At 43.4% G+C, this 24,424-nt stretch overlaps 1 protein-coding gene across 3 annotated transcripts in view; it reads right to left on the bottom strand.

Annotated features, from left to right (window-relative positions):
• Positions 1-23,878, bottom strand: part of LOC124233280 (zinc finger protein 709-like) — a 41,568-nt gene extending 17,690 nt beyond the window's left edge. The window contains exons 1-2 of one of the 3 annotated variants that reach the window (XM_046650448.1): positions 23,717-23,878; positions 8,655-8,706 (exon numbers count right to left, since the gene is read on the bottom strand). In XM_046650448.1, the coding sequence (XP_046506404.1) occupies positions 8,655-8,678 (24 nt within the window). In that variant the 5' untranslated portion in view covers positions 8,679-8,706; positions 23,717-23,878. The remainder of the gene's footprint in view (positions 1-8,654; positions 8,707-23,716) is intronic. The other 2 variants (XM_046650449.1, XM_046650450.1) reach the window with 2 other exon arrangements.
• Positions 23,879-24,424: the final 546 nt, after the last annotated feature.

Raw genomic sequence — 24,424 nt, 5'->3', positions numbered from 1 at the left:
TTTCTTTTTCTACTTGCTTTGGGTTTGGTTCCTCAACTTTTCAAGTTTGTTAAGGTGAAAGGTTACGTTATTGATTCAAGATCTCTCTTCTTTGTTAGTATAGGCATTAATGGCTATACATTTATTTCTTTGTACCTTGTTAGATGCAGGCCACAAACTCTGACCCTTTAGGTATGATATAATGTTCCTCATTATCTCTAATAATATATTTTGTTTTATAGTCTATTTTGCTAGATATTTGTATCATCTCTCCAGCTGTCTTGGGAGGGCTATTTCCACATGTATATTTTTGCTAGCTTTTTACTTTCAATCTGAATCTTTGAATCTACAGTGTGCTTCCTATACTTAGCATATTTAAATCACGGTTTGTTTAATCTGAGGTGAGAATCTCTCTCTTCTGTTTGGAAAATGTAATCCATTCACCTTTATTATTACTGACATAGTTGCAATTACACCTGTCATTTTACTTTCTTTTTCTACAATTTTCATGTAGGTTTTGGTCTCTCTTCTCCTCCTTTATGGTTTTCTATTGCACTCACTGAATGTTTTCTAATGTAGCATTTTAATTTTTAAATGACTTCACTATAATTTTGAAGGTCTTTTTTTTAGGGGTTGCTCTACTACTTGACAAATACTTCTTAATTTACAAGGAGCTTCAGATTTCTACTATTTCAATTCCAGTGATACAATCTTTACTCATATATAGCTCTATTCTCTTTTGCCATTTTTGTGGTATTATTGTTGTTATATAGTTTATACCTATTAATGATATAACCAATAATATATTGCTACACTTTTTTTTTTTTTTGAGGAAGATTAGCCCTGAGCTAACTGCTGTCAATCCTCCTCTTTTTGCTGAGGAGGACTGGCCCTGGGCTAACATCCGTTCCCATCTTCCTCTACTTTATATGTGGGACGCCTACCACAGCATGGCTTGCCAAGCGGTGCCATGTCCGCATCCGGGATCCAAACCCGTGAACCCCGGGTCGCCAAAGTGGAATGTGCACACTTAACTGCTGCGCCACCCGGCAGGCCCCTGTTTTCGTTTCTTTACATCGATATCAGTTAGCATCCTGAGTCACTTGCTTTCAACCTAAAGAACTCTTTCATTAATATCATAAGGCAGTTGTCTATGGACAATTTTTTCAGGTTTTCTTACTCTGGAAAGGTTTTTAATTCATCTTTATATATTACAAGGTAGTTTTGGTGAATATAGGATTCTTGGTTGACAGGTTTTTTCTTTGTGCATTTTGCATATGTTATCCCTCTGCCTTCTCGCCTCCCTTTTACCTGCTGAGATGTCACTTGTTAATTTTACTGGGTTTTCCTGTAAGAGTTGGGTAATTTTTTCAATTGCTGTTTTTTCCCCAATGTATAGTCCCTAATTTCCCATATATTTGCATGTCTCGTATTTTTGATGCAATCCAGACATTTTTGGTCATAAATTGTAGCAACTCTGGGTACAGGTCCCCTTCCTACTGGGACTTTTTATTATTGGCTTTATTTGTTCAGTTGACTAGGCGGATTATTTAAGTCTGTGTCCTCCACACAGAGTGAAAACTCTGATGTAGCTCCTAGAATCGGCATGGCTTTGGGTGTGTCTGTCATGAGACGGTGGCATTGGAGGGCTGTCTTCCTCTTTCATGGACACACCCAGTGGTTAAACTAGATCAACTGCTGGCTGCTTGCTCTAGTGTTTTCACCAATGTCCTGGGGGCATAACTTGCTCTACCAAATTGTCCAGTGAAATTCTGGCTTCTTTGCAGAAATACTTTCTGATGTCACTGACATTTGTTCTGACCCTTGGAAGCCTCCTCCCAGCAGTCTAATTCCCTGGTTCTTTCCAGAAAACTAGTCAGCCTACAGTCTAAGCTGTGTCTTCATTAAAATACAGAAACCCACTAATTTCACCTCATTCTCCACTTTCTTGAGAGTGTCCTCTGACTTGAATTTTCACAATGTTTTGCTGGCCAAGTTAATTCACTTGGGAAGGAATTAAGAGCTTTGTGTTTTATGGCTGGCTTTTCCCCATGTTCAGGTAAAATCTCTGTGCCAGGACTCTGGAGCTGTAGTGGAGACATCAGGAAGCCTCTCTGGGTGACAATGCCATTCTAGGGGCTGAGTGATCAGTGCAGTGGAGAGACAACAGCCAGAGTTGTCTTGATTGTCCCCCGTTACAGCCACCTCATGAGCTGGGGAAAGAGTGGTCAGTGCCCAGCATTCTCAGCACAGCATGAGCACAGCAGAGCCTTTGTACCATGAGGAGGGGCTGGGGCAAGAAGGGGTCCCCACATTTCACAGGAACCAACAAAGGACTTAAATTCAGCAACAGGTAGCTGTGGGCAGGATGGGTAATGTTGAAGTCCTGCTCCTCCTGGGAAAAAGCCCCCCTTCTGGAAGCTTAGGGAGGGAGAACCTTGTCTTCTGGTTCGGGGGGCAGCGCTATGGAGAGGAGGGCTCACTTGCTGAGCTGAGAGGAGGGAGGGAGTGGACATGGTTCAAACCCCACACACTCTCCCCTTTCTCACAGAATTTCCATTGATTTTCTTGAATAGATGTTCCTCGCTTGCTGTTTACTTTTAGAACAATTTCCAGAGGCTTCACACGGTTGTTTAAAATAATTTCCACCAGTTTCACTGGGGAGTGGGTCAGTGGAGCTCCTCATATTATTATACCCCCTAGTGCATTTATGAGTCTGCCCATATCAGCAAACCCTCTCCAGATTGATATACAATGGTACCACAAGCTGTAATATCACTTGTCATTGTACAGAGAAACAGAATTGAGAAAGTTAATTTTTTATGGTTTTAAAAAATGTATTACACACGTCAAAAAATTATCGTTTAGGTGATTAATACATAGAGCTGTGGCTTCACATTAACAATAAATCAGCCACTTGGTTATGAACTATTGTTAAAAAACAACCCACAGGCCCCAAATGGAGCCACTTTTCCTAGTACCACGTCCCAAAACCAGGGCTTAAGATCTCACCTACCTGCAGTTTCCACCTTCCCCAGGACTGCAATCTCAACTGGTCATCCTGGGAGTTTCTGGTCAGCACCAATGAGGCAATCTGCCACATGGGCTCCTCCATCCCCCAAAGGAAGATGAGATAATCCACCTATTAATCCCTATTGTCCCCAAAGGGAGGTAACCTCACCTAAAGTGATCCTTTTTTCTGTTTATGACTTCCCTATCCTATTTTAAAACTTTCCTTTGCTATAGCCCTTTGGAGCTCCTCTTGACTTGCTGGATGGGATGTTGCCTAATTGTCCAAGAGATCCAACTGGATTATTAAAATTTACTCAGTTGAATATTTTTTATTTCACAGATTTGGTGCAGCAACGGGATCCAAAGTGAACTTCTGACAGCATTTAGGGATAATGAGAAACACAGATGAGGTAACTACGAACCCTCTTTGAGTTATCTTTCTCGCCATTTCTGAGGATTGTGGATAAGTTCCTTCTTGCTTCTGAGCTCCACTGTCTTGCCATAACCTCCCAATCTAACTGGCTTCCCAGTCATTTCCTGCAGTTGTCTAGAATCACTACGTTTGTGTCAGGAACTGCTGGTGGTTCAGACCACAACTGTACTTGGTTGGAGGCCCCAGTTCTTGATTCTGTCCTCAGATTCCAAGTTGGGAACTGCTGGTGGGAGCTGCAGTTTCCCATCTGTGTGGCATCAGTCTGCAGTCCCTATTGGTTGAGGTTCATTGGTTCAATCCATTCCCCACTCCGAGGTTCCATGTTGGGAATTGACGATGGGTACAGGGCCTTTTCCTGGGCAGTCACTGTAACATCTTTTGGTTACTGCTGGTGTGTTAAGGTGCACATGTTTGTTTTTCTTGTTTTACATAAATAAAGGCTATTGCTAAAGAGAATCTCAGAGACCAAAAAGCTGCAAAAGTGGTAGGCGTGGGTGGGGCATTTAAAGGCTACTGGAGTGCTCACCACCTAAATCAAAGGCTCCCAGGTTAGGATAACTTGGTCAAGGATTGGGTTAGATTGACACTAGGTCACCTGCCAACCTCAGGAAAATTTCCATGCAATGAGGGCCACTGTGAAATCACACAATCTCCAACCCAGTGGACCATCCCATTGAGTATAAGTTTGTCTCCAAGAGGTCCAAAGGCTTAGCTGAAAGAAATAGAATCCTTAAAATCTAAACAGTTAAGTACGCCACCTTTGGGCACAACGTCTTTTTTTCTAAGAACTATGGTCTCAGAAGGCATAAATCTCTACAAAAAAAAAGCAAAATCTTACTAAGATTTTTTGTGTCCTGAGAGCTTGGCTCGGTAACCATCACATTGGGGGCCCCAAAATAAGGCTGAGTAGAAGTGTGAGCTGCACCCCATGTGCAGCTAGATCAGCTTGAACAAAAATGTGGGTGAAGCTCCATTGCAGCTAAGGGTCCTGCCAAACTGCTGTCAGCTCTCAGGGAAATAACAATGGCTATTTTGAGGAACGTTCAAACCAGATAAGATCATTTAAGAAATGCACTTAAAAACAAAAAATTCCAAAAACAGCTTCATTGAAAGTTTCATTGTAAAAAGTTAATGAAAAATTAAAGATATGACGTACCTGGAACAAGACTACACAACCGTAAACAAAAACTCACCAAGTTAATGGCCTTAGAGACACCCCCATACGTACCCTCAAAGGAGGGGCCCCATAGAGGCCCCGCTCAAACTTGACAGGACTCCAAGGGATTTTTTTTTGGTAAACTACTATGCTATTTCCTTAAAGAGCCAGCAGAAACTACAATTAAAATTAATGAAAAACATTGCCAAATTCTGGTATATACCAGAGTTTACAGTGTCTACTAAAACCCCACCTGGAGCCCGCAGATGAGGCCCAGGAAAATCTGGCAAAAACCACCTGTGGGTGAGAATTCTTACAGAGCTGGCTCTGCCAGATCACTGTCTGCAGGGCCCAGCTGAGAGAGGGAAAGAAAATGTCATGCTGTTCTTTCCTTTCCACATCCAGACCAATTGGCTACTCATCCTTTCTCTTCCAAAGATAGCTTCTTGCCTGTCTTCTTTTATGTCCTAAAAACCTGGCTTGCTTTCTGCCTGCCTGGGACAGATAAATTGCCTGTTCTTTATTCTGGCTATCTAAGAGAGGGACTCTAGATCTTGTGAAGATAATATGTTTTGTATCCTCCTTGGGGCCACCTCCTGAATCCAAGAGGTTGTTCGATATTGCCAGAAGTATCCACTGCTTGTCCTGGCCTGTCCTGGCTGAAATCTGACAAGATATTTGAAAGACTTTAATAATTTTCTAACCAGAAATTTGGCCACGTTGGAAGCTGATATTCAGTGCTTGATAGGAAAAACATTTTTTCCCCTTCTCCTCTAAGCTAAATGTACCCAGATGGAAAGGAAAGTATTCCACCATTGGTGGATGGGTGTGTCAGTCCTTTATCATCCAGGCCACAACTCAATTCTTTGAGGAATTGAGAGCAACTGTCCTTATATCACAAATTCTTGCAAAACTGCAAATGCAGCTCTAGAGGCAGTCAAAATTCCTTCTACCAATCCCCACACCTGCCCTATTCATCTCGAAGTGGTTCTAAATGATTTGCCTTAGGAAATCAAAGGCCTTGGACGAACTTACATCCCTTCCCTGTGCCTCTGAGATGTAAATGTTAAAGTATGAACTTCAGGGAGGTCATTCTTATCAGAAGAAAAATGAAAGGGGGAAAGGTCGTTTGAAACTTACGTAAATAAAAACCTTTTAAGCGCTTCTCCACAGATATTGGTAAAAGGTTTTAGCCATCTGAGCAGGCACCCTAACTTATTCCATCTACCAGAAAAACAACTTAGATCCAAATTCTTAGTAACTCGTGAGTTTTATATTATCGTACCTGTCTCATGGCTAAAATTTCACAATAAAAACTCTGTTTCTGTTTGCATTTGTCTGCGTGTGTTGTAGATAGGTGGTACTCTTCCACCTGCAGATGGTATTACTAAAATAAATTTGTAAAAGAGTTCTATTTAATTGGCTTAAACAAACAAGTCCCTAGTATTCATCAAATTCTCAAAAATATAATAGAAACTATCCCAAATGCTTTTCAAGTTCACATGATATGGGAAACTATTTGGTATCAAAGCCAGTTTAAGTTTGTTGATTTAATTAGAACAGACCTGTCTTCAGTGTTATCAACACTGAATATAATGCAGAGATAACTCTATTCCACCTGGGTTTATTAACTAAATGAACTCATGTTCTCTCTTCCAAACTTTGTGAGCAAGAAAAATTCATTTGGGATAACAGCTAACTTTATCTAACGTCTAATGAAGTTTTAATGGGTAATCTAAACATTGTTAAGAACAAGCAAATTAAATAGATGCAAGTAAGGTAAGTTCAGAGGTGAACATTTTAAATAGTCTCCCCAAACTTTCTGGTAACCTGTAACCCTAACATTTTGCAGCGTCATTAAATGAGGAGTTAAGTGAAATCCACTGAATCTCCCGATCATTTCCAAAAAAGAGGAAATAGTCAAACATTAATTACTGAACATCGGTTTATCTACTTTTTGCTTCCTTCTACAGATGAATTAAAGATATTTGGATCTATGAGTAGATCCAAGATGTCTTGTGCCATGTTGAAAAGTTTACTGTGAGGAAGCACATTTTTTGGAAATTACAAAAAGTTTTTATAATAAGTCTGCCAATCCACAGAATGCTAATGTAACACAGTTCATAATTGCTTGCTTCCTGGTTTTCAATAGAAATCAAAAACTTTAAAGGGTTAAAAATTCTAATATATGTAACCAAAACTACTAAGAATAATAAGGAAAAGGAATTTTACGTGTAGTCATGGCTGGCTAAGATTGGAATAAATTTAATTAAGTAAATGAGTTTTAATATAAAAGTAACCTGCTACAAAATTAGTATTTTGTTTTCTCTCTGTTTAAAGCACAAAGTTTTCTTGAACTATTGGTCTGCTCTTGATAATCTGAGACTATAAGAGGTTTATTTCTTTACCTTTTTAAGTAATCTGCCTATAGAAAAAAGATCTTGTGTCTTGTCAAAATAATCACCTACGTTCCATGTTGTCTTCACCAGGTCGTTGATTAAACCCAGTACTCGCTATTAAAAGAGCTAAATTTTGCTCACAACTATGTAAACTTCTATATTTCCCTTTCAAATCTTTTGCCGTCACTTTGGTCAAATAGATAATGAAGTATTGTTTCATAATGATCAGTGATCCCATTTAGGCAAGCATCTAAAACCTTTTGGTATTTCTGACAAATTTCTCCAAAATCCAATTCTAAATGAAGACTCTTTGACTTTGAACTAACTTTGGGTTTTTCCAGAGGGACCCTGGAACATCTCAAAAGTTTTGTTCTCTCTCCTTATAAAAAGGGAGATGTTAAACTAACTAGGTATACTTGATATGTTAAATTACATGGGAAGCACTGTCATATAAGAAGTAATACCAGGTCTTCTTTATGTTGTGTCTGTATAGGTAAGTGTTCTAAGTGTTCCAGAAATCGTGTGAAATTCTTGGAAATCTGATATGCCCTGATATTATGCTATCAGTCAAAATTCCAGCTATCTTAAAATGTTGTATGTTACAAAAAATAACCAATTTTCCTAGTTAATTCCATTAAAATGAACTCTTGTTAGATTTTTAACTATGGGCATTTTAAAGTCTTTTGTCATTTATACAGAGGTATTCTTACAATCTGATGCTTTTACAAAAGTGTTTCTGCTTCATCTTCAAGGAGATTAAAGGAAATGCCCTGTTTTTTTGCTGAGGAAGATTTGCCCTGAGCTAAGATCTGTGCCAATCTTCTATTTTGCATGTGGGTCACTGCCACAGCATGGCCTCTGATGAGTGGTATAAATCTGCACCCAGGAACCAAACCTGGGCCACCAAAGTGGAGCATACCAAACTTAATGACTAGGACATGGGACTGGCCCCCAGGACTTTTTGATAAGCACAAATTTCTGATAACTAAGATCATAACAATGAATTGGTAAGAATAAAGACTGCCCTTAAATCTCCATGGAGAAACTATACCAGGTCCTCCTCTCTACCTAGATGACAGCCCAGCTTCAGGAGTTTGAACCTTAGGTATACACCTCCCAGCTGAAGAAGGTTCCACCTGACATCTGGTCCTGTCCAGATGCTGGAGACCTCCACATCAGATTGACAAGGGAGAGAAGTAGGTGACATGGAGGTAGACTGCTTCCTCCTCACATGCCAGATCAAGACTTCATACTTTAGCTAAACATAAAGTCCTTCCTTCTTTTCTTTCTTCCCATTAGTCTGGAAAGGGCCTGGAAAGATAACACCATCAATCATATGTCCCAGGACAGTGCTAAGAAGGGTAACCTCTGGAATTTAGACCAACTTTTTATTTCAGCCTAGGAGACAATCTATCTGACTCCAGGCTTGAATGGGCAAATGCAACAATCCCTGCGAATGTCACCTTAGTGAGGAGTGGTTTGTGCCCTTACAGGATCTATCACTGTCTTTAGTAGTTATGATTCTCCTTGGGTCTATGAATGCCTGGATGGCTGGTGCATAACTAGGCAATGCCTCTTAGCTTATCTAACTGAGCCCCTAACTTTTCATAAGTGAACTAAGACATCATATGGTTGACTCCCCTGAATTTACATTGTTGAGTTAGAAAGGACCTACCAGGAGGCATTCAGGACCCGGCATTCACATCCTTTGATGGGGCCATACTTCCCTGGTTAGGAGTAAAAAAAGGAAAATGAGAACATAATCAGAAAACCTCTCCTTAGCTCTTGCAGATATTGCGAAATCCATTGGTAAAACAAGAGCTGCCCAACAAAGATTCTTAGACTCTCTGGTCAAAGTTGTTCTTGGTAGCAAGACAGCCCTTGATTGTCTTTTAACTGAGCAAGGAGGTGTCTGTGCTGTGCCAACACCACCTGCTGCACCTGAATTAACACTTCTGGGGAAGTTGAAACTCAATTATAGAGGATCACTAAGCAAGCAACTTAGCTTTTTAAAAAGGTGAGTCCTCCAATGGGGTCTTTCTTTGACTCACTTGATTGTGATTGGTTTGGGTCTTGGGGACCATGGCTCCTAAGTGCACTCCAGATATTGAGAACTATCCTCTTATTATAGTCATAATAAACTTTCTGGTACACTGTATTCTCTCAAAAGCTTTAAATGCATGTTTGTAGCCACTAACCACCAAGCAAGTGATCTCCCTAAGACTGGAACCTCAGAAAAGGAGTCAAGAGATGACCAACTTAAAGAGCGTAAACCTGAAGCCTTGATCTATGAATGTCACAGGGGTTAAGGAAAAACATCATGACCTCTGGACAGCACCTAAAGGAACAACAGAAACAGTGAACTTCACCGCAGTGGCTGCTGAGAGTGGTGCTAATGCCTTAAACTTTGATCATGTCTCTCAGTTAAACTGAGAGTCTGATCAAAAAGAGGGAAATTGTGAAAAAGAAAACCAAAGGCCCCAAAGAGAGTCACTTTTGCTAGGCTTAGATCACCAAACCAGAAGCTTCAACCTTCCCTAGGAATGTAGTCTAAATGGTCAGTCTAGGATTTTCTGGTCAGCACCAATGAGGCAATCTGCTACATGGGCCTCTCCATCCGCCAAAGGAAGATGAGGTCATCCACCTAACAAGACCCTTGTGTCCCCAAACTGAGGTAACCATGCATAAAATAATCCTTTCTCCTACCTATGACTTCCTCGTCCTGCCTTTAAAAGCTTTTCCTTTCTGGAGTCATATGGAGCTCCTCTCTACTTCATAGAAGGGATGCTGCCCAAGTGATGGCTCAATAAAGCAATTAGATCTTTAAAACCTTCTCGGTTGAATTTTTGTTATTCAACACTATTAAATATAAGATATGGTTCATACACATTTATTTTTTTGATTATCATGAATCGTTTATTGTGAACATCAAGTTTCAAAAACTGAGCCTGAGATTTAAAAGCAGGCCTGAAGGCTGCTCCTGACATGAATTCTAGCATTGGCATCTAGATTCCCCATGCTCATGTAGCTAACAGTGTAATTCATGTCTTGTAAGTCTTCAGCATTTATATAGAAGAAGCAATTTAAAGCATATATTTTTTTCTTCCCTTTGATATGCAAACGTTAAGTGGTTGACATTACAAAACATGGTTTGCTTTCCTGTTCATGTAAAAATAAATCCTGCACCTATTTTCACATCAACGGTGCTGTCCCACCAGCATGTGCGACGAAGAACGCTGGAGACTTGCTGCTACTGTCCCTAACCAGGCCGTCCCGGACCAAAGACAGGACCTAATAATCAGGAGGATTAGTCAAACTCCAGGCAGTTATGCTGGGAGATGCCCTGGCCAACAGTCAACCTCATCTTCACATTTTTACAGATATGTAGGTCATTGCCAATGGTCTAGCTGCCTGGCAACAAGAACAACATGAGCTCCTTATCCAAGGTCACCCTTTGAGAGAAAGTGCTCTGGGATAATCTTGCTCATAAGCACTCAAATGCATAAGAAGGTCACACATGTCTCGGCACGTACTAAACATCAAACCACAGAGCCTCACTTCAACGCTCAGGGTGATAAATTAGTTACAATTTCTGAGACACATACTGATACCTCAGCTGCACTCAGAAAGAGAGAAAAGAAACAGAGTGGAGAAGGACAGGCTTTGGAGTATCAAGACAGTGAGGTAGGTGCCCCTATGTTCCTATGGGAGGATGAGGATGGCTTATTGGAGTCACTCTGAACAGACACGGTAATGATACCCACAATGCTACAGACTGATAAGACTGTAATACCATCTGTAAAAGTATAACACTACACTATACACTATAAAACTAATTATACATGTTAATTGCATATAATATATTCTACTTATATATAACATATACTAATTACGTATAATACTATTCTATACAAGACACATACTATATACAGGTTATATACTACATGTGCCATATATATAAATATATATGTACTGTATTCTACATACTCTCTCAATATATATAGATATACACAAAAAGACACATAGTATACGAGGCAGAAGACAATTTTATACTATATACATTGTAATACAGTACAAATACCTCTTTTTAATATAGGTGAAAAAAATCCTCAACAAAACACTAGTGCACTGAATCCAGCAATATATAAAAGGACCTAAATACCACGACCGTGTGGGCTTTAACCCAGGAAAGAAATGTTGGTTTTATATGTGAAAATGAATTAACATAAGAAACCATTAATGGTATCAATGTCAAAAACTATAGATCATCTCAATAGAGACAAACAAGCATTAGACCAAGTTCAACAGCCCTTCACAAGGAAAACACTCAGGAAACTAGGAGAAACTCCCTCAGTCAACTCCCTCACCCTGAAATAAAGCATCAGTGAAGAACCCACAGCTGACGTCACTCTTGATGGTGAAGGACTGTGGGCTTTCTCTCTCAGATCAGAGAGAAGACACAGATGTCTGCTCTCACCAGCTCCACCCACCGTGGTAAGAAAAGCGCTACCAGGGCAGTTAGGCAAGACCATGGGAAAACCGGGGCCGGCCCGGTGGCCAAGTGGTTAAGTTCGCGCGCTCTGCTTCAGCAGCCCAGGGTTTCCCCGGTTCGAATCCTGGCCGCAGACATGGCACTACACATCAGGCGACGCTGAGGCAGCATCCCACATACCACAGCTAGAAGGACTCACAACTGAAAATACACAACTATGTACCGGGGGGCTTTGGGAAGAAAAAGGAAAAATAAAATCTTAAAAAGAAAAAGAACATGGGAAAACCAACCACTCCAGATTTCAAAGGACACACACACATAGCTCCACAGACAGACTTACAACATCACACAGACTTTGTCATGGCACAGGTAGGAGGACACACACAGACACAAACCCTCAGAGTTAATGGCTCAGACACACAAACGTTCCCACAGACACACAGAGCCCAGGCCCTCCGCACTCCTCCCCACTTTTCTCTACTCTTGAGGGCCAATCATCAGACACATGGTATAATTTGACTTATATATCTTCTTTCTTCTCTCCTAAAATGTCAGGTTTAAAGCAGAGGGGATATTTTCTCTGCTTTGTTCACCAAAGCACCTACCACAAGGCTGTCACACCAATACTTCTTACAAACTGGGGCTCACAGAGAGACAGACACACACACACACTCACATGGCAGCTTTACAAAATCCTCATCACAGGCCCAGGTCTTCACAAAGAGCATTGTTCTCACCCCCATCCTACCTGGTAGAGGGGTGTTTCCTGGCTCCCAAACCAATCCCCAAACAGAGGGTCTCAGCTCCTCCAGATGGGGAAGGGATTTCACCCTTCCTGAGTACAAACAGGACATCTCTACAAAAAACACAACATGGGAGACTGGAGGCCAGTCAGGGCCCAAAATGGCTTCAGTCATGATGTTCCAGCCCCGTTCACTGCTATAAAAGCGTCCAGAAACTCCCTCATCATGAACTGTCCCTTTGTCACTTTGCTTTTCTATTGTGAGCTCAGTGAGGGGACCAAAGGTGAGCCTCTCCTCGCTCAGCCCCCATGTCCCCTGCTGCAGGCTCCTTGGGAAACATCAGCTCTGCTGTGGACTCACATTCCCACAGACCTCACTCCGTCCTCCCACGGTGGCTCCACCATCTTCACTGAACACTTTCTCCTCAGGATCAGTGTCCAATTTGTACCCTTGAGATTTTAATTTATGGAGGTGATTAAGTAACAACATGGACAGGCCAATGTCATTGAAAGATTTTTATTACTTACATTTCCAAAGAGGGCCTGCTATGCCAAGTTGAGTCACAGGGGCTGCATCGGGTTTGCCCAGGAGACAGAATCAGGAGGGGGACACAAACCTAGGCCACAGCCTTCATTTGGGGCCACAGGAAATGTGAGCTCAGGACTGGCTGCTTTGAACAAACCCAGCAGCCTTTGGGACCTAGGGACGGTCCTGTCATCTGGTTCCTGGCCCTGGGTGGGTTTAGGGCAGGGAACACTGTCTGGCGTGTGAGAGGCAGATAAGGAGGTCTGTAGGGACAGGGCACTGGATTGGGCAGTATGCACGAGAGGCCTGCTCCAGACAAGCTGTCCACTGCCAACGTGGAATGAGGTGCCCCTGGGAGGGGCAGGGTCTCCCTATGTCTGAGAGGCCCCCTAAAGATCTCCAAACATCTTAAGAGACAGAAAATAAGATACATGATTAATACAATCAGAAAGAAGTCAAGGATTTGTCTGCTCACATCAATTCAATCCAACATGGTGAGGGAGGTGCTACCAGGGCAGTTAGGCACCAAATGAAACAGCATTCCAGATTTTAAGGACATACACATACTCAGTCTTCCATAACATCTCCTGGAAATGTAAACGTATGGAAATGATCCATCAAAACAGCAAAAATGGGCTTTGGGGGCTTTGTGCATCATTGAAACAAAAACCTCCCAGCTACTCCTCTTACAAAAAAGCACAGAAAATTTCCCAGTTTGAGGGTGTCAAATTTACCTCCTTTGCCACCACACAGGATATTACTCAAAATGATACTGTGTGTGTCTACAGCTCACCTCAGTTATCGCTTAGATCAATACCCTCTAAACATTCATAGCTCTTCTTAGTGTGTTAACCAGGAAATCACATTGAACTTGCACAGATATCATTCTACTCCTAGGAAAACACGTGATGGGCTACAACTGTGCAGATGACCAGAACCGTTCCTTACACTGGAAGAAATCTCAAGGTTTCATGGGGTACAAATTGTGTCACTCAGTCTGAATAGCAGCAAAATGATACGCTGAATCAGAAGGCAAATTCAAATCCTTTCAAATGAGTTAAACAGAAATGTAAATATCACAAATACACATGGCCCAACGCAATGGTAGTCTTGAGCTCCAGATACCCATGTACCTGGATCGTGATCAAATAGCACATGCAGTAAAACATTTAACCACAGCTAAAATGAAGATGAACTGTCTATGCCTTTATCTCTATGGAGAACCACTGCTGGTAATCCCAAGAATGCAGGACTTTTGGTATTGCTGTCCATTGTTTGCATTAACACACGAGCCGTTGCTCCAACAGTGTTTAACATGTATTGGATGGTGGGAAGACAATGATTGATGAGGGCATCCTCACTCACTGAGGCCTCTGCCTGCCATAGAGAAGATACAAATCCATCAATGGATGAATGGATACAGAAGTTGTGGTATATACACACACATATATATATACAGTGTATATATACATATAGTGTATATATATATATATATGTATCCAATGGAGATTAGCCATAAAAAACAAGGAAATCTTACCATTTGTGAAAACATGCATGAAACTTGAAGCCATTATGCTAAGTGAAATGTCAGACAAAGACAAATACTTTATGATCTCACTTGTATGCGGAATAACCCACAGAAAATGAGATCAGAATTGTGGGTATGAGAGGTGGAGGGTGAAGGGAGGGGCTACTGGAGGAAGGTGGTCAAAAAGTTCTAACTTCCGGTTATACGATAAATAAGTACGAGGGATGTAATGTACGACACGACAGCTATAGCTAACGCTGCTCCATGATATATAGGACAGCTGTTAGAGTAAATCCTAAGAGTTCTCCTCGAAAAGAGAAAATTTATTTTCTTTATTCTTTGCTTCTCTTTTCTATTTTTTCCTATATGAGAAGATGGATGTTAACTGATCTACTGTGGTAATCATTTCATAACATGTGTAAATCAAACCATCAAGTTGCACACCTTAACTTTATATACTCATGTATGTCAATTTCTTCTCAATAAAACTGGAAAAAAAAAGTCAGATGCTTCTGGTCTCAGGTCTGTCAGGCAAGGAGTTCAGAAGCCAGATTCCAGTTCTCAAAACAAAAAAGCCAAGAAACTTGAAATCAACAACTCTTCCATCAGAGAACCAAGGTCACAGGCTAAACCACTGTCTCCAAAATGAGAAAGAAAGTCAAAAAAGGAGCAACTTAAAAAATATGAAAATATTCTGTTCTTATCAAGGCATGTCCTAAAAACAGCCTACTTCACAAGAGCATAACTGACTGGGGTCTTCCCAGAGCCTAAGTGATGAGGGGGTACTGAAATAGCCAACCTGAGACTCTTCGAGCCTTCTTTTCTCTCAAAGGTGGTAATTGTGAGGATGAAAAGTTTTTTTCCCCTCCTGACATCAAACATTTGGGGTCTGTTCCCAATGCCACTTCTCCAATGTTACATCACCAAAGAGGTGTCCAACAGTTCAGTTCAGTCCTAACACTAACCACCCAGAGTTCACGTCAGACTCCACAGGATAAGAGCTTAGTCCCACAGACTGCCCCTTCTTTAGGTGCAAACCACAGATGGGGCGCCCAGGCTACCAACATTTCTACTCAGCCATCTACAGGTTCACAGATCCTCTCAACACCTCAGTACATTTGGTAATTTACTGAAATGATTCTGAGACCTCAACCAACTGCTTTCCTTACTACTACTGGTTTAGTGGAAAGGACAAAGCTCAGGAACAGACAAAAGAGAGAGAGGCATAGGGCAAACTAGGGCGGTGGTATGGGTGAGGGAAGCGGAGGTGGAGGGGGCTGCAGAGATTCCACATCCTCTCTGGACACTCCACCCTCCCAGCACCTGGATGTGGTCACCAGCCCAGAAACGCTCTGAATTCCGTCTTTAAGGGTTCTGATGGAGGTTTCATCACATGGGTACAATTTATTAAATCACTGGCCATTGGTGATAAACCCAGTCTCCAGCCCCTCTCCTCTCCACAGGGGCTGGGAGCTGGGGCTGAAATTCCCAGCCTCTAATCAAGGCTTGGTGTTTCTGGTGTCCAACCCCTATCCTGAAGCCATCTAGGAGCTGGCCCAGAGTTACCTCATTAAAACAAAAGACACTCTATCACCCTCATGATTCAAGGAATTCCGAGGGCTTCAGAGGTTTTTGCTAGGAACTGAAGATACAGAGTAAATATCCTTCTTCTTATATTACAGAAGGTCAACCCCAGGGACACAGGCTCACTAAAAGCTTGAGACCCAACCACTAGACTGGAGAATGCTTCCCCTCTGCCCACACCTCCCTCCACATCAGCTGGGCTCTTGTTCAATATTAGTGGACTACACTGAAGGAACTAGATGCTTTCCAGCAACATCAGGAGGAAGGGAAGGATGTGCCCTCTCACCACTCCTAGTCAACCTGTACTGGAATAATTAGCTAATACAATTAGACACAAAAAGGAAATAAAAGGTACACAGATTGGGAAGAAATAAAACTGTCCTTGTGGCACAAGATTGTCTATGGAAAAAAATCTTAATCTCCAATAACAAAGAAAACTCCTTGAACGAAGAATAGTGTAGAGGAAGGTTGAAAAGATAAAAGGCTGAAAGACTGTTAATATTCAAAAGTTAACTGCTTTCCTAGAGATACACACAAATATAGCAAACTCATCTTTGACAAAGGGCAAAAGGCAATTCCATGGGAAAACAGTCTTTTCAACAAATAATGCCAGAAAAACTAGCCATCCACCTGCAAAAAAAGAACCTAGACACAGACTTTACATTTTTCACAAAAATTAATTCAAAATGAATCATGGATCTTAGTATAAAATGAAAAACTATAATAGTCCTAAAAGATAAAATAGGAGAAAATTCAGGTACCTTGGGTTTGGTGATGAATTTTTATACAATGCCAAAAGTAAGATCCAAGATAGAAAAAAAGCGGTTTCTTTTCATTAAAATCAAAAGCTCCAGTGTTCAGAGAACAAAAATACAAACCACAAATGGCAGAAAATCTTTGAAAATCACTTATCTTATAAAGGACTGGTACCCAAACATCCAAAGAATTCTTAAAACTCCTCAAAAAGAAGAGAAACGACTCAGTTAGATATGGGCAAATGATCTGAACACAAACTTCAATAATGATATACAGATGGTAAACACATGAAAACATGCTCAAAATCGTATGTCACTAGGTAATTGCAAATTAAAGAAGAAAGAGATATCACCAGACACAATAACAATGGCTGAGATTAAAAACACTGAGAACATGGAACAATGGTGGAGATGGAGACCACCAAGAATTCACTGCTGCTGGGAATGGAGACTGGTACGCCTACTCTGGAAGAAAAGCAGTTTCTTAAAACTAGGCCTGCTCTTACCACACGATGCAGCAAGCACGTGGTTGGAACTCACCCAAAAGACCGATGAAAACCGATGATCACAAAAGCCCTGCACGTGAACGTTTATAGGAGCTTTATGTATAATTGGCAAGACCAAGATGTAACCAAAACAATTTCAATAGGTGAATGGATGAACAATCACTGGTACATTCATAGGATAAAATATTCTTCAGTGATGAACAGAATTGAGGTTGTCAACCCAAAAAGACATGGAGAAATTTTAAAACCATATTGCTAAGTGAAAGAAGCCGATATTAACGAGGCTAGACACTGTTTGTTTCCCAGCATGTAACATTCTGGAAAAGATCAAATGTAAGACACTGAAAGATAATTTCTTGCCAGAGTGTTGGGGGAGGAAGGGACAAATGAATACGGGGAACACAGGAGATCTTTAGGACAGTGCAAGTGTTCCATATGATACAGAAATGACGGAGACATGTCATTTTATTAGCCAAGGCCCAGAGATTGTACAACACAGAGTGAACACTAATTTAAACTTTAATAACACAAGATCTGAAATATAGGGCAAACTGTGTGGAGGTTATATGGGAAATCACTGTAGTTCCTGATCAACTTTTCTGTAAACCTAAAACTGCTCTTAAAAAAAAGTCAAGTCTACTAGGAAAAAAAGATAAAGACAGACACATTAATATTCACCCTGATGACTGACTGATGACAGAAACAGACCATCTTCCATTCCACTAATATGACCTTATTTCAATAAGCCATAATGGTGCTCTATGAGGCCTGCACCCCAAGACCTGGAAGAGAGGAAACTTCCACTGAAGGTCTTATTAAGAGCCCAGCGCTGTATTTTCTGAGAAGTGAAATGAGTGCCTTCGTTTATCAGTAGTGTCTGGAGCTCCCACGTGGATAAACAGTGTCCTAGCAGGGCTTTGGGAGTGACCTTCATATGTGTAGAGACCAGTGTTACTTTGATTTATATTGTAGGTAACTGTGAGGCAAGAGATTCCGAGTCCTTTTACCACAAAGGGGCAACTCCCAGGGAATCACGCATAGTCCGTAATGTCTGCAGCTGGAGCCCATTGTTGGTCAGTGCTAAGATGACTGCTTGATGTATGGCCAATGTGATGACCCTTGGGTCCAGTCCTTCATCAGAGATGCCCCAATTAAGACATGAAAAGCAGCAACTCTGCCTGAGCTCCGTCATGTACAAATGTGGTGATGTCATCCCTAAAGTCTATGAACTCCCATTGCTTTTCACTCAGGGAGTCCTAAAGATGTCCCCAGGGACTCTGGGGGTCTGGGAAAGGGGTGACCTCCTTCAACACCATGGCACCTGGCAGGAGACTGAGGACAGGGAAGACCACCCGCTCCTGCAGGTAGGATATCCCAGAGGGCCCAGGTTTGGCTCCATCATGTCTCCAGGGGGACTCAGTACCCATGCTGAGCTGGAGTGCTGTTTCTAGGTCCCAAGTCAAAACGGTCTGCTGGGGGCTGGCCTCGTGGCTGAGTGGTTAAGTTCATGTGCTCCGCTTTGGTGGCCCAGGGTTCTGCTGGTTTGGATCCTGGTCGCGGACACATCACTGCTCATCAAGTCATGTTGAGGTGGCATCCCACATAGCACAACCAGAGGCACTCACAATTAGAATATACAACTATGTACTGGGTGGCTTTGTGGGGGAGAAGAGGAGGAGGAGGGGGAGGGAGGGGGGAGGAAGAGGAGGAGATTGGCAATAGATGTTAGCTCAGGTGCCAATCTTTAAAAAAAATTAAAAAACGGACTGCTGGATAGGTGATCCCATGCTCAGGGCCATCTACTCTAAGGATAGCATTGTAGAGGTCATTGCAGCTCTAACGGCATATAGTGTGGGGCCTAGGTCAGGTTCTTGCATCAGAAGACTATGGACAACTTAAGGCCATCATGGGTACCCCCATGACATACCCGCCATGGGGGTACCCATAATGATAGAAGGTCACTGAGGCCTCTATAGTGAAGGAGTCTCTGAGGGCACTAACAGGAGTGTGGGTTGTATGACAATTTGAAGAGAGTCTCCAGACTTTTGTGGTAGGGGTGCCATTCAAGGTGGCACATTTGCAACTAACACCACAAATGGGCTCCAGTAAAACTTGTTAACAAGGAACATGTTCCCTCCCAAATATCAAGAGAATCTAGCAGATGTTGTGGGTCCCAAGGAGGAACAATAGCTCTTTCTTCATAGTGTCAAAGAAGGAGCAGTTCTCAGATTATCGATTTCCAGAAACTTAAAGTTAAAAGGGCCTCACATTTTATGTGTGGCAATATCCCATCCACTTTTTGTGAGCTCCTTTTTTTAATATTTGCATGTCCCGAATGTCATCAGAGTACCCGTGTTCTTGGACACACCAGGATGCAATTCAGACCCTGCCTGCAATGACTGTGGGAGGGCACAGCTGTGGAAGATCCATGAGGACAACCCAGTAAAGGGGCATCACGTCCCTTCAGAGGGAAGGCCAAGTGCAGCTGAGAGGCTGTGGACACAGGACTGGACAGAACAGACTCAGCCAAATCTGTGAGAGCAGGATATTTATCAACTGCTGATTAGCTGTGGTCAGTAATTTCCAGACTGTGGGGACTGGGGACAGAGGTCTGTGTGGTGCATCCACAGCCTCGAGTTGAGGTGAACCACTCTGAGGGGTCAGTCGTTCTTTCCAGATTTAATAACAGGACAAATCAGGCTGTTAAAAGAAGCACTGGGAATAATCAACCCTTCATTAATTAGGTTTCCTGTACAGTTTTCAATCCTTCAAGGTCCTGGGTAATTTACACTGGGCCATACTAACTACTTTATTTGTGGAGTAAGGTCCCTGGGTCCCAATTTGTCAAGCCAATTTGTAAGTGGCAGAGACTTCATTTAATTTTAATTCTTGCTCATTGGATCAGAGCTTCCCAGCTCACTATGGGATACTTTAGGACAACGGGTGTTATGACCATGGAGAATTTAGGGAAGGCCCTAGTTCAGATGGCTAAAGATGAAACATTTGTCCTATTTGTCCTCTATATTATATTCATTAACACCCCTAAAATCATCAGGGGACACTTGCTTAAATTAGTGGGATCCCAGATATAAATGTAATTTGAGGGGCCGGCCCCGTGGCAGAGTGGTTAAGTTCGTGCGCTGCGCTGCAGGCGGCCCAGTGTTTCGTCAGTTCGAATCCTGGGCGCGGACATGGCACCATTCATTGAGCCACGCTGAGGCGGCATCCCACATACCACAACTAGACGGACCCACAACTAAGAATATACAACTATGTACCGGGGGGCTTTGGGGAGAAAAAGGAAAAAAATAAAATCTTTAAAAAAATAAAAAAAAATAAAAAAAAATAAATGTAATTTGAGACCAAGTATTGATGAACTGCTTGAAGCTTTCTGAATTAGTGTATTACATCAGACAGCAAAATTAATTCAGACCCTGTGTTGTACCTCTATCTGTTTTGCTATGTAAATTCTTTCAGTATATTTTGGATTTCCAACTGAGTCAGATTTGGACCTTTGTTTCAGTGTTTTATCTATTGTTTCCTTCCTGCTGATCTTTCCTGTTTTATTTTCTTCATGACGGGATACACTTCAGGGGAGGAAGTGCCTCCCTACCCTGCTATTTATAAATTTGTTTCCACCCAAGAGCCTCAAAACAGTGCCATCAGACCTTGAGGGTATTATGTTAAGTGAAATAAACCAGACAGAGAAAGATGAACTCTATATGACCCCACTTATAGGTGAAAGTTAACATATAGACAGGGAGAACGGATTGGTAGTTACCAGGGAAAAGGGGAGGTGGGGGGAGGGCACAAAGGGTGAAGTGGTGTACCCACAACATTACTAACAATAATGTACAACTGAAATCTCACAAGATTGTAATCTATCACAATCTTAATAAAAAAAACAAAACAAAAAAAAACAGTGCCATCAGGGTTAGGAGCCTCCCCCATGACAACTGGTTACTTTATAGGCTTTAAATCCTGGGCTGAAGCCACAGGGGTGCCATGGATGTTGTCCCCTCTAACCCTGAAGGTCAGGATCTTTGTGGCAGTAGAGGCAGGGGCAGCAGCAGAGGTATTGAAGGAGCCTGGTGAGTCCTCTGGTGTTAGGGTGTGGACTCAGCCTGCCACCTACTGCCTGCCTTTCCCCCTCTCTTCTCTTCTTTTAAATGACAGCTCTCTCAGGAGTGACCATCTGATGGACCCACCTCTCGCACAGGGTATAGTCCCTGTCTTCTACCCCCTTCCCTGGAGTATCTCAGGCCAACCTAGCTGCTGTCACAGCTTCACTCTAACTACACAGATAAATCTTGGCAAAGATATGACCCAGGACTCATTTAAGGAGGCCCCAATCCCACAGTTCTGCTCCCAAACGCCTTTACATTCTTGAAACTGCCCACTCTGGTCAGATGAACCTAGAACTGAGCTTGGTGGGTCAACAATGCAACAGGGGGCAGCACAGTTCACAGCACGAGCTCCCAGCAAGCAGCAGCCCACAGTGCATGCCGCCACCAGGCAGCAGAGCAGGGGAGCAAGTCAGAGCAAGAGAAGACAGACCCACAGGTGGGGGTCATGTCTGGACATGCAGCTCAGGGCACCAACTGTTATGGTCACCTGCAGAGGGGTGGTTCCCTTGTTGAGACTCAGACCCATGTGGCACAGACACACATACACACACAGAGGGCAGGAAAAGGCTCAGGACTCACATAACACAGGTCTGAGGGGAGGGGGAGGGCAGGGCCGGCCTCTCAGGCAGCTCTGACAGGGCTCAGAAAGCAAGGAATGGAGCCTGGCCTGGGGCTTCACTGGGCCTGGGGGTGGGGCCGGGGCAAGAGCTCTGCACACAGGCAGGGGCTGGGGTGGTGGCAATCTCCTGCCTGCTCTAGAGGAGAGAGCACTCAGGCTTCCTCCTCAGCTTGTCCAGGTGCGGGCACAAGGGAAGAGGGTGGGTGAGGCTTAAGCTGTGAGCAGTCACCCAAAAATGTGGAGTCTCACTGCTCATTACAAGGACAAAGTGGGTAAGAAAAATATGCATTCTCGATTGACTGATTTACATAAAGAAACACTAACAGGAATCTCAAGAAATGATCAAAACTGTATTTGGGGGTGGCTGGAGTAACAGCGCTGGAGGCGACCAGCATATGTTGGCAGTGAATCTTGAGTTGGACTTTGCTGTCTTACACATTTATTTCAAATAAACAAATTTATGTAAACTATATTTTCCTGTTTAACAGTCTTTTATTGAATTTTAACTCTTCTAAGAAAAGTTAAAAATAAGAAATGTTTCTGAGATTTAATTACTCTAAACACTATAGGTTACAAAAGTGTAAACCATTCAAAATGAAAATTTTGAAATCTCTTTCTAACTAAAAGGACAAGCAGCATCCTAGTTTGTCCTTCCCCTCTCTCTCACACTGGGGTGTTTTCAGGAATGAGCAGCATATTATAAAGTATTGGGGGTTTGAGTTTAGCTGTTTAAATATAGGTGGATTTTCAAAGATTTACGTAAGCTTCCGGAGTTCCCCTCACATCAATTAAAATAGGAATTCCATTGCTTTAGCCTTTAAATTTCTATGTTCTCTGGCAACATGCACATTCAAAATCTGATCTGAAAATGAAATATTTACCTGAGAACTTCAATACATTTATCTCACATCTTGAGGTTCTCTTGCCCAAAACGAATAAAAATTCTATTTATTTCCAGAATTTTCTTCCTGTCCTCACATCCTCTCTCTCAATCAACTTACAGTTTCAACTGTAATCAACTTTGCAATTCATTGAAAAACTGAGACTAAAAGTGAACCCATCTTTTCAGGATGACAACACCAGGGAGGGGCGGTGCTGACAGGACAGATTGCCCGGAGAAGTTTCTCAAGAGGAACCTGCAGCAAAGGACTGCCAGCTGCGCGTCCGCGCCCAGGACGCAGCCTGCAGGAGAGGCGGGAGGAGCTCGCACCACGCGCCTCCAGGGGGATGCGCTACTTTCTCTCAAGAAAAACGTCCACGAACGAGGAACAAACCCTCTTAAAAGAGCCGCCCACTGACTACGGAAAAGTGATCGGGTCTGTTTGTGGTTGATAATGATGCTGTGAATCGGGAACCGGAAGTTGGCGTTTGGGAACCTGAGGAGAGATCTGGAAATTTAGGGATTTATTGTCGGTCCTGGAAGAGCTGGGGGGACAGGGTCGTGGATTTGAGACCCTGCTCCCCAAACACTTAGAAAACTCGGGAGGAAACGGGTCCCCTCCGAGGAGAAAGGAGGCCCTGGGGCCCCACAGACCGCAGCCCCTCCGCGCACGGACCCCGGAGACCGAGGCCCGACTGTCCTGCGGGCCCTCCCGCGGGCCCCGCACCGTCTGCGACACGCGGGGCTGCGGGCGCACAGCCGCCCAGAGACGCTCCGGCCCAAGTCGCCGCGCGCAGGGACCACAGGACGCCCGGGGCCCGGCTGCCGGCCCCGCCCCCACGCTGCGGCCGGAGGGGCCTGAGGGCCGAGCGGCGCCACCGCGGACTCGGGGCCGCAGACCCCGGAGGGGACCGCGGGAGGCCGGGCCCGCCCCGCCGCTTCCCACCAGCCCCTCCTCCTCCGGGGCTGAACTCTCACCATTGCTGAGGCTCGTGGGTCCCCCGGCGTCCTCCCTACGACTCGGTACAGGTCACAGCGCCACGGAGTCCGCGGCAGAGCACCGTGGACACTTTAAGGGCAGGCGATCCGCCTTCGGCAGGATTGTGGAGCGAGAGGAAGCCGGAGGTGGCTGCGGAGCGTCGCCCCGCCCATCTGCCCCAGAGCCGGCTCTGATTGGACAGTCCTGAAGGCCCCTCCCTCTCGCTCCTGAGTGACAGCGGGTCGGGGGTCAGGTGTCTGAGCTGACCTGGAGCTGGACTTTGTCCTCTCCGGGGACTTTTCCATTGAAATGGCGATGCCAGGAGGCCGGCCGCTCGAGGAACTGTGACCTTTTGCAAACACAGACACCTCATAGTCAACTCACGGTGCGTAATAATTAGTCTGGCTCCACTTTGATCTCTGTTGACAGCCTTGAGTCTTCCACCCAGCGCTTCCCCAACCCCACTCGTGTCAGACTTTAAGGAATCCTCTGGCCTCCCAACCCCTTAGCTCTGATGGGAAGTTGGAACCGCAGCCGCAGCTGGGCGCAAGGTCTCTTCTCAGTCTAACCACAAGATGTGAGGTGTGTTCATGCAATTCTCAGGTGTACGTTTTACCCTGGAGGGAAATTTACTTTAGATCATTGTTTGAATGTATCCTGAGAGAACTTTGAAGTGTGAAGGCTATAGTATCCCTAAGGGAATTCAA

The sequence above is a fragment of the Equus quagga genome, unplaced genomic scaffold (assembly GCF_021613505.1).
Source record: "Equus quagga isolate Etosha38 unplaced genomic scaffold, UCLA_HA_Equagga_1.0 182123_RagTag, whole genome shotgun sequence".
Classification (NCBI taxonomy): Eukaryota; Metazoa; Chordata; class Mammalia; order Perissodactyla; family Equidae; genus Equus; species Equus quagga.
The sequence above is the reverse complement of the archived record's forward strand: the minus strand, read 5'-3'. Positions and strand labels throughout refer to the sequence as shown.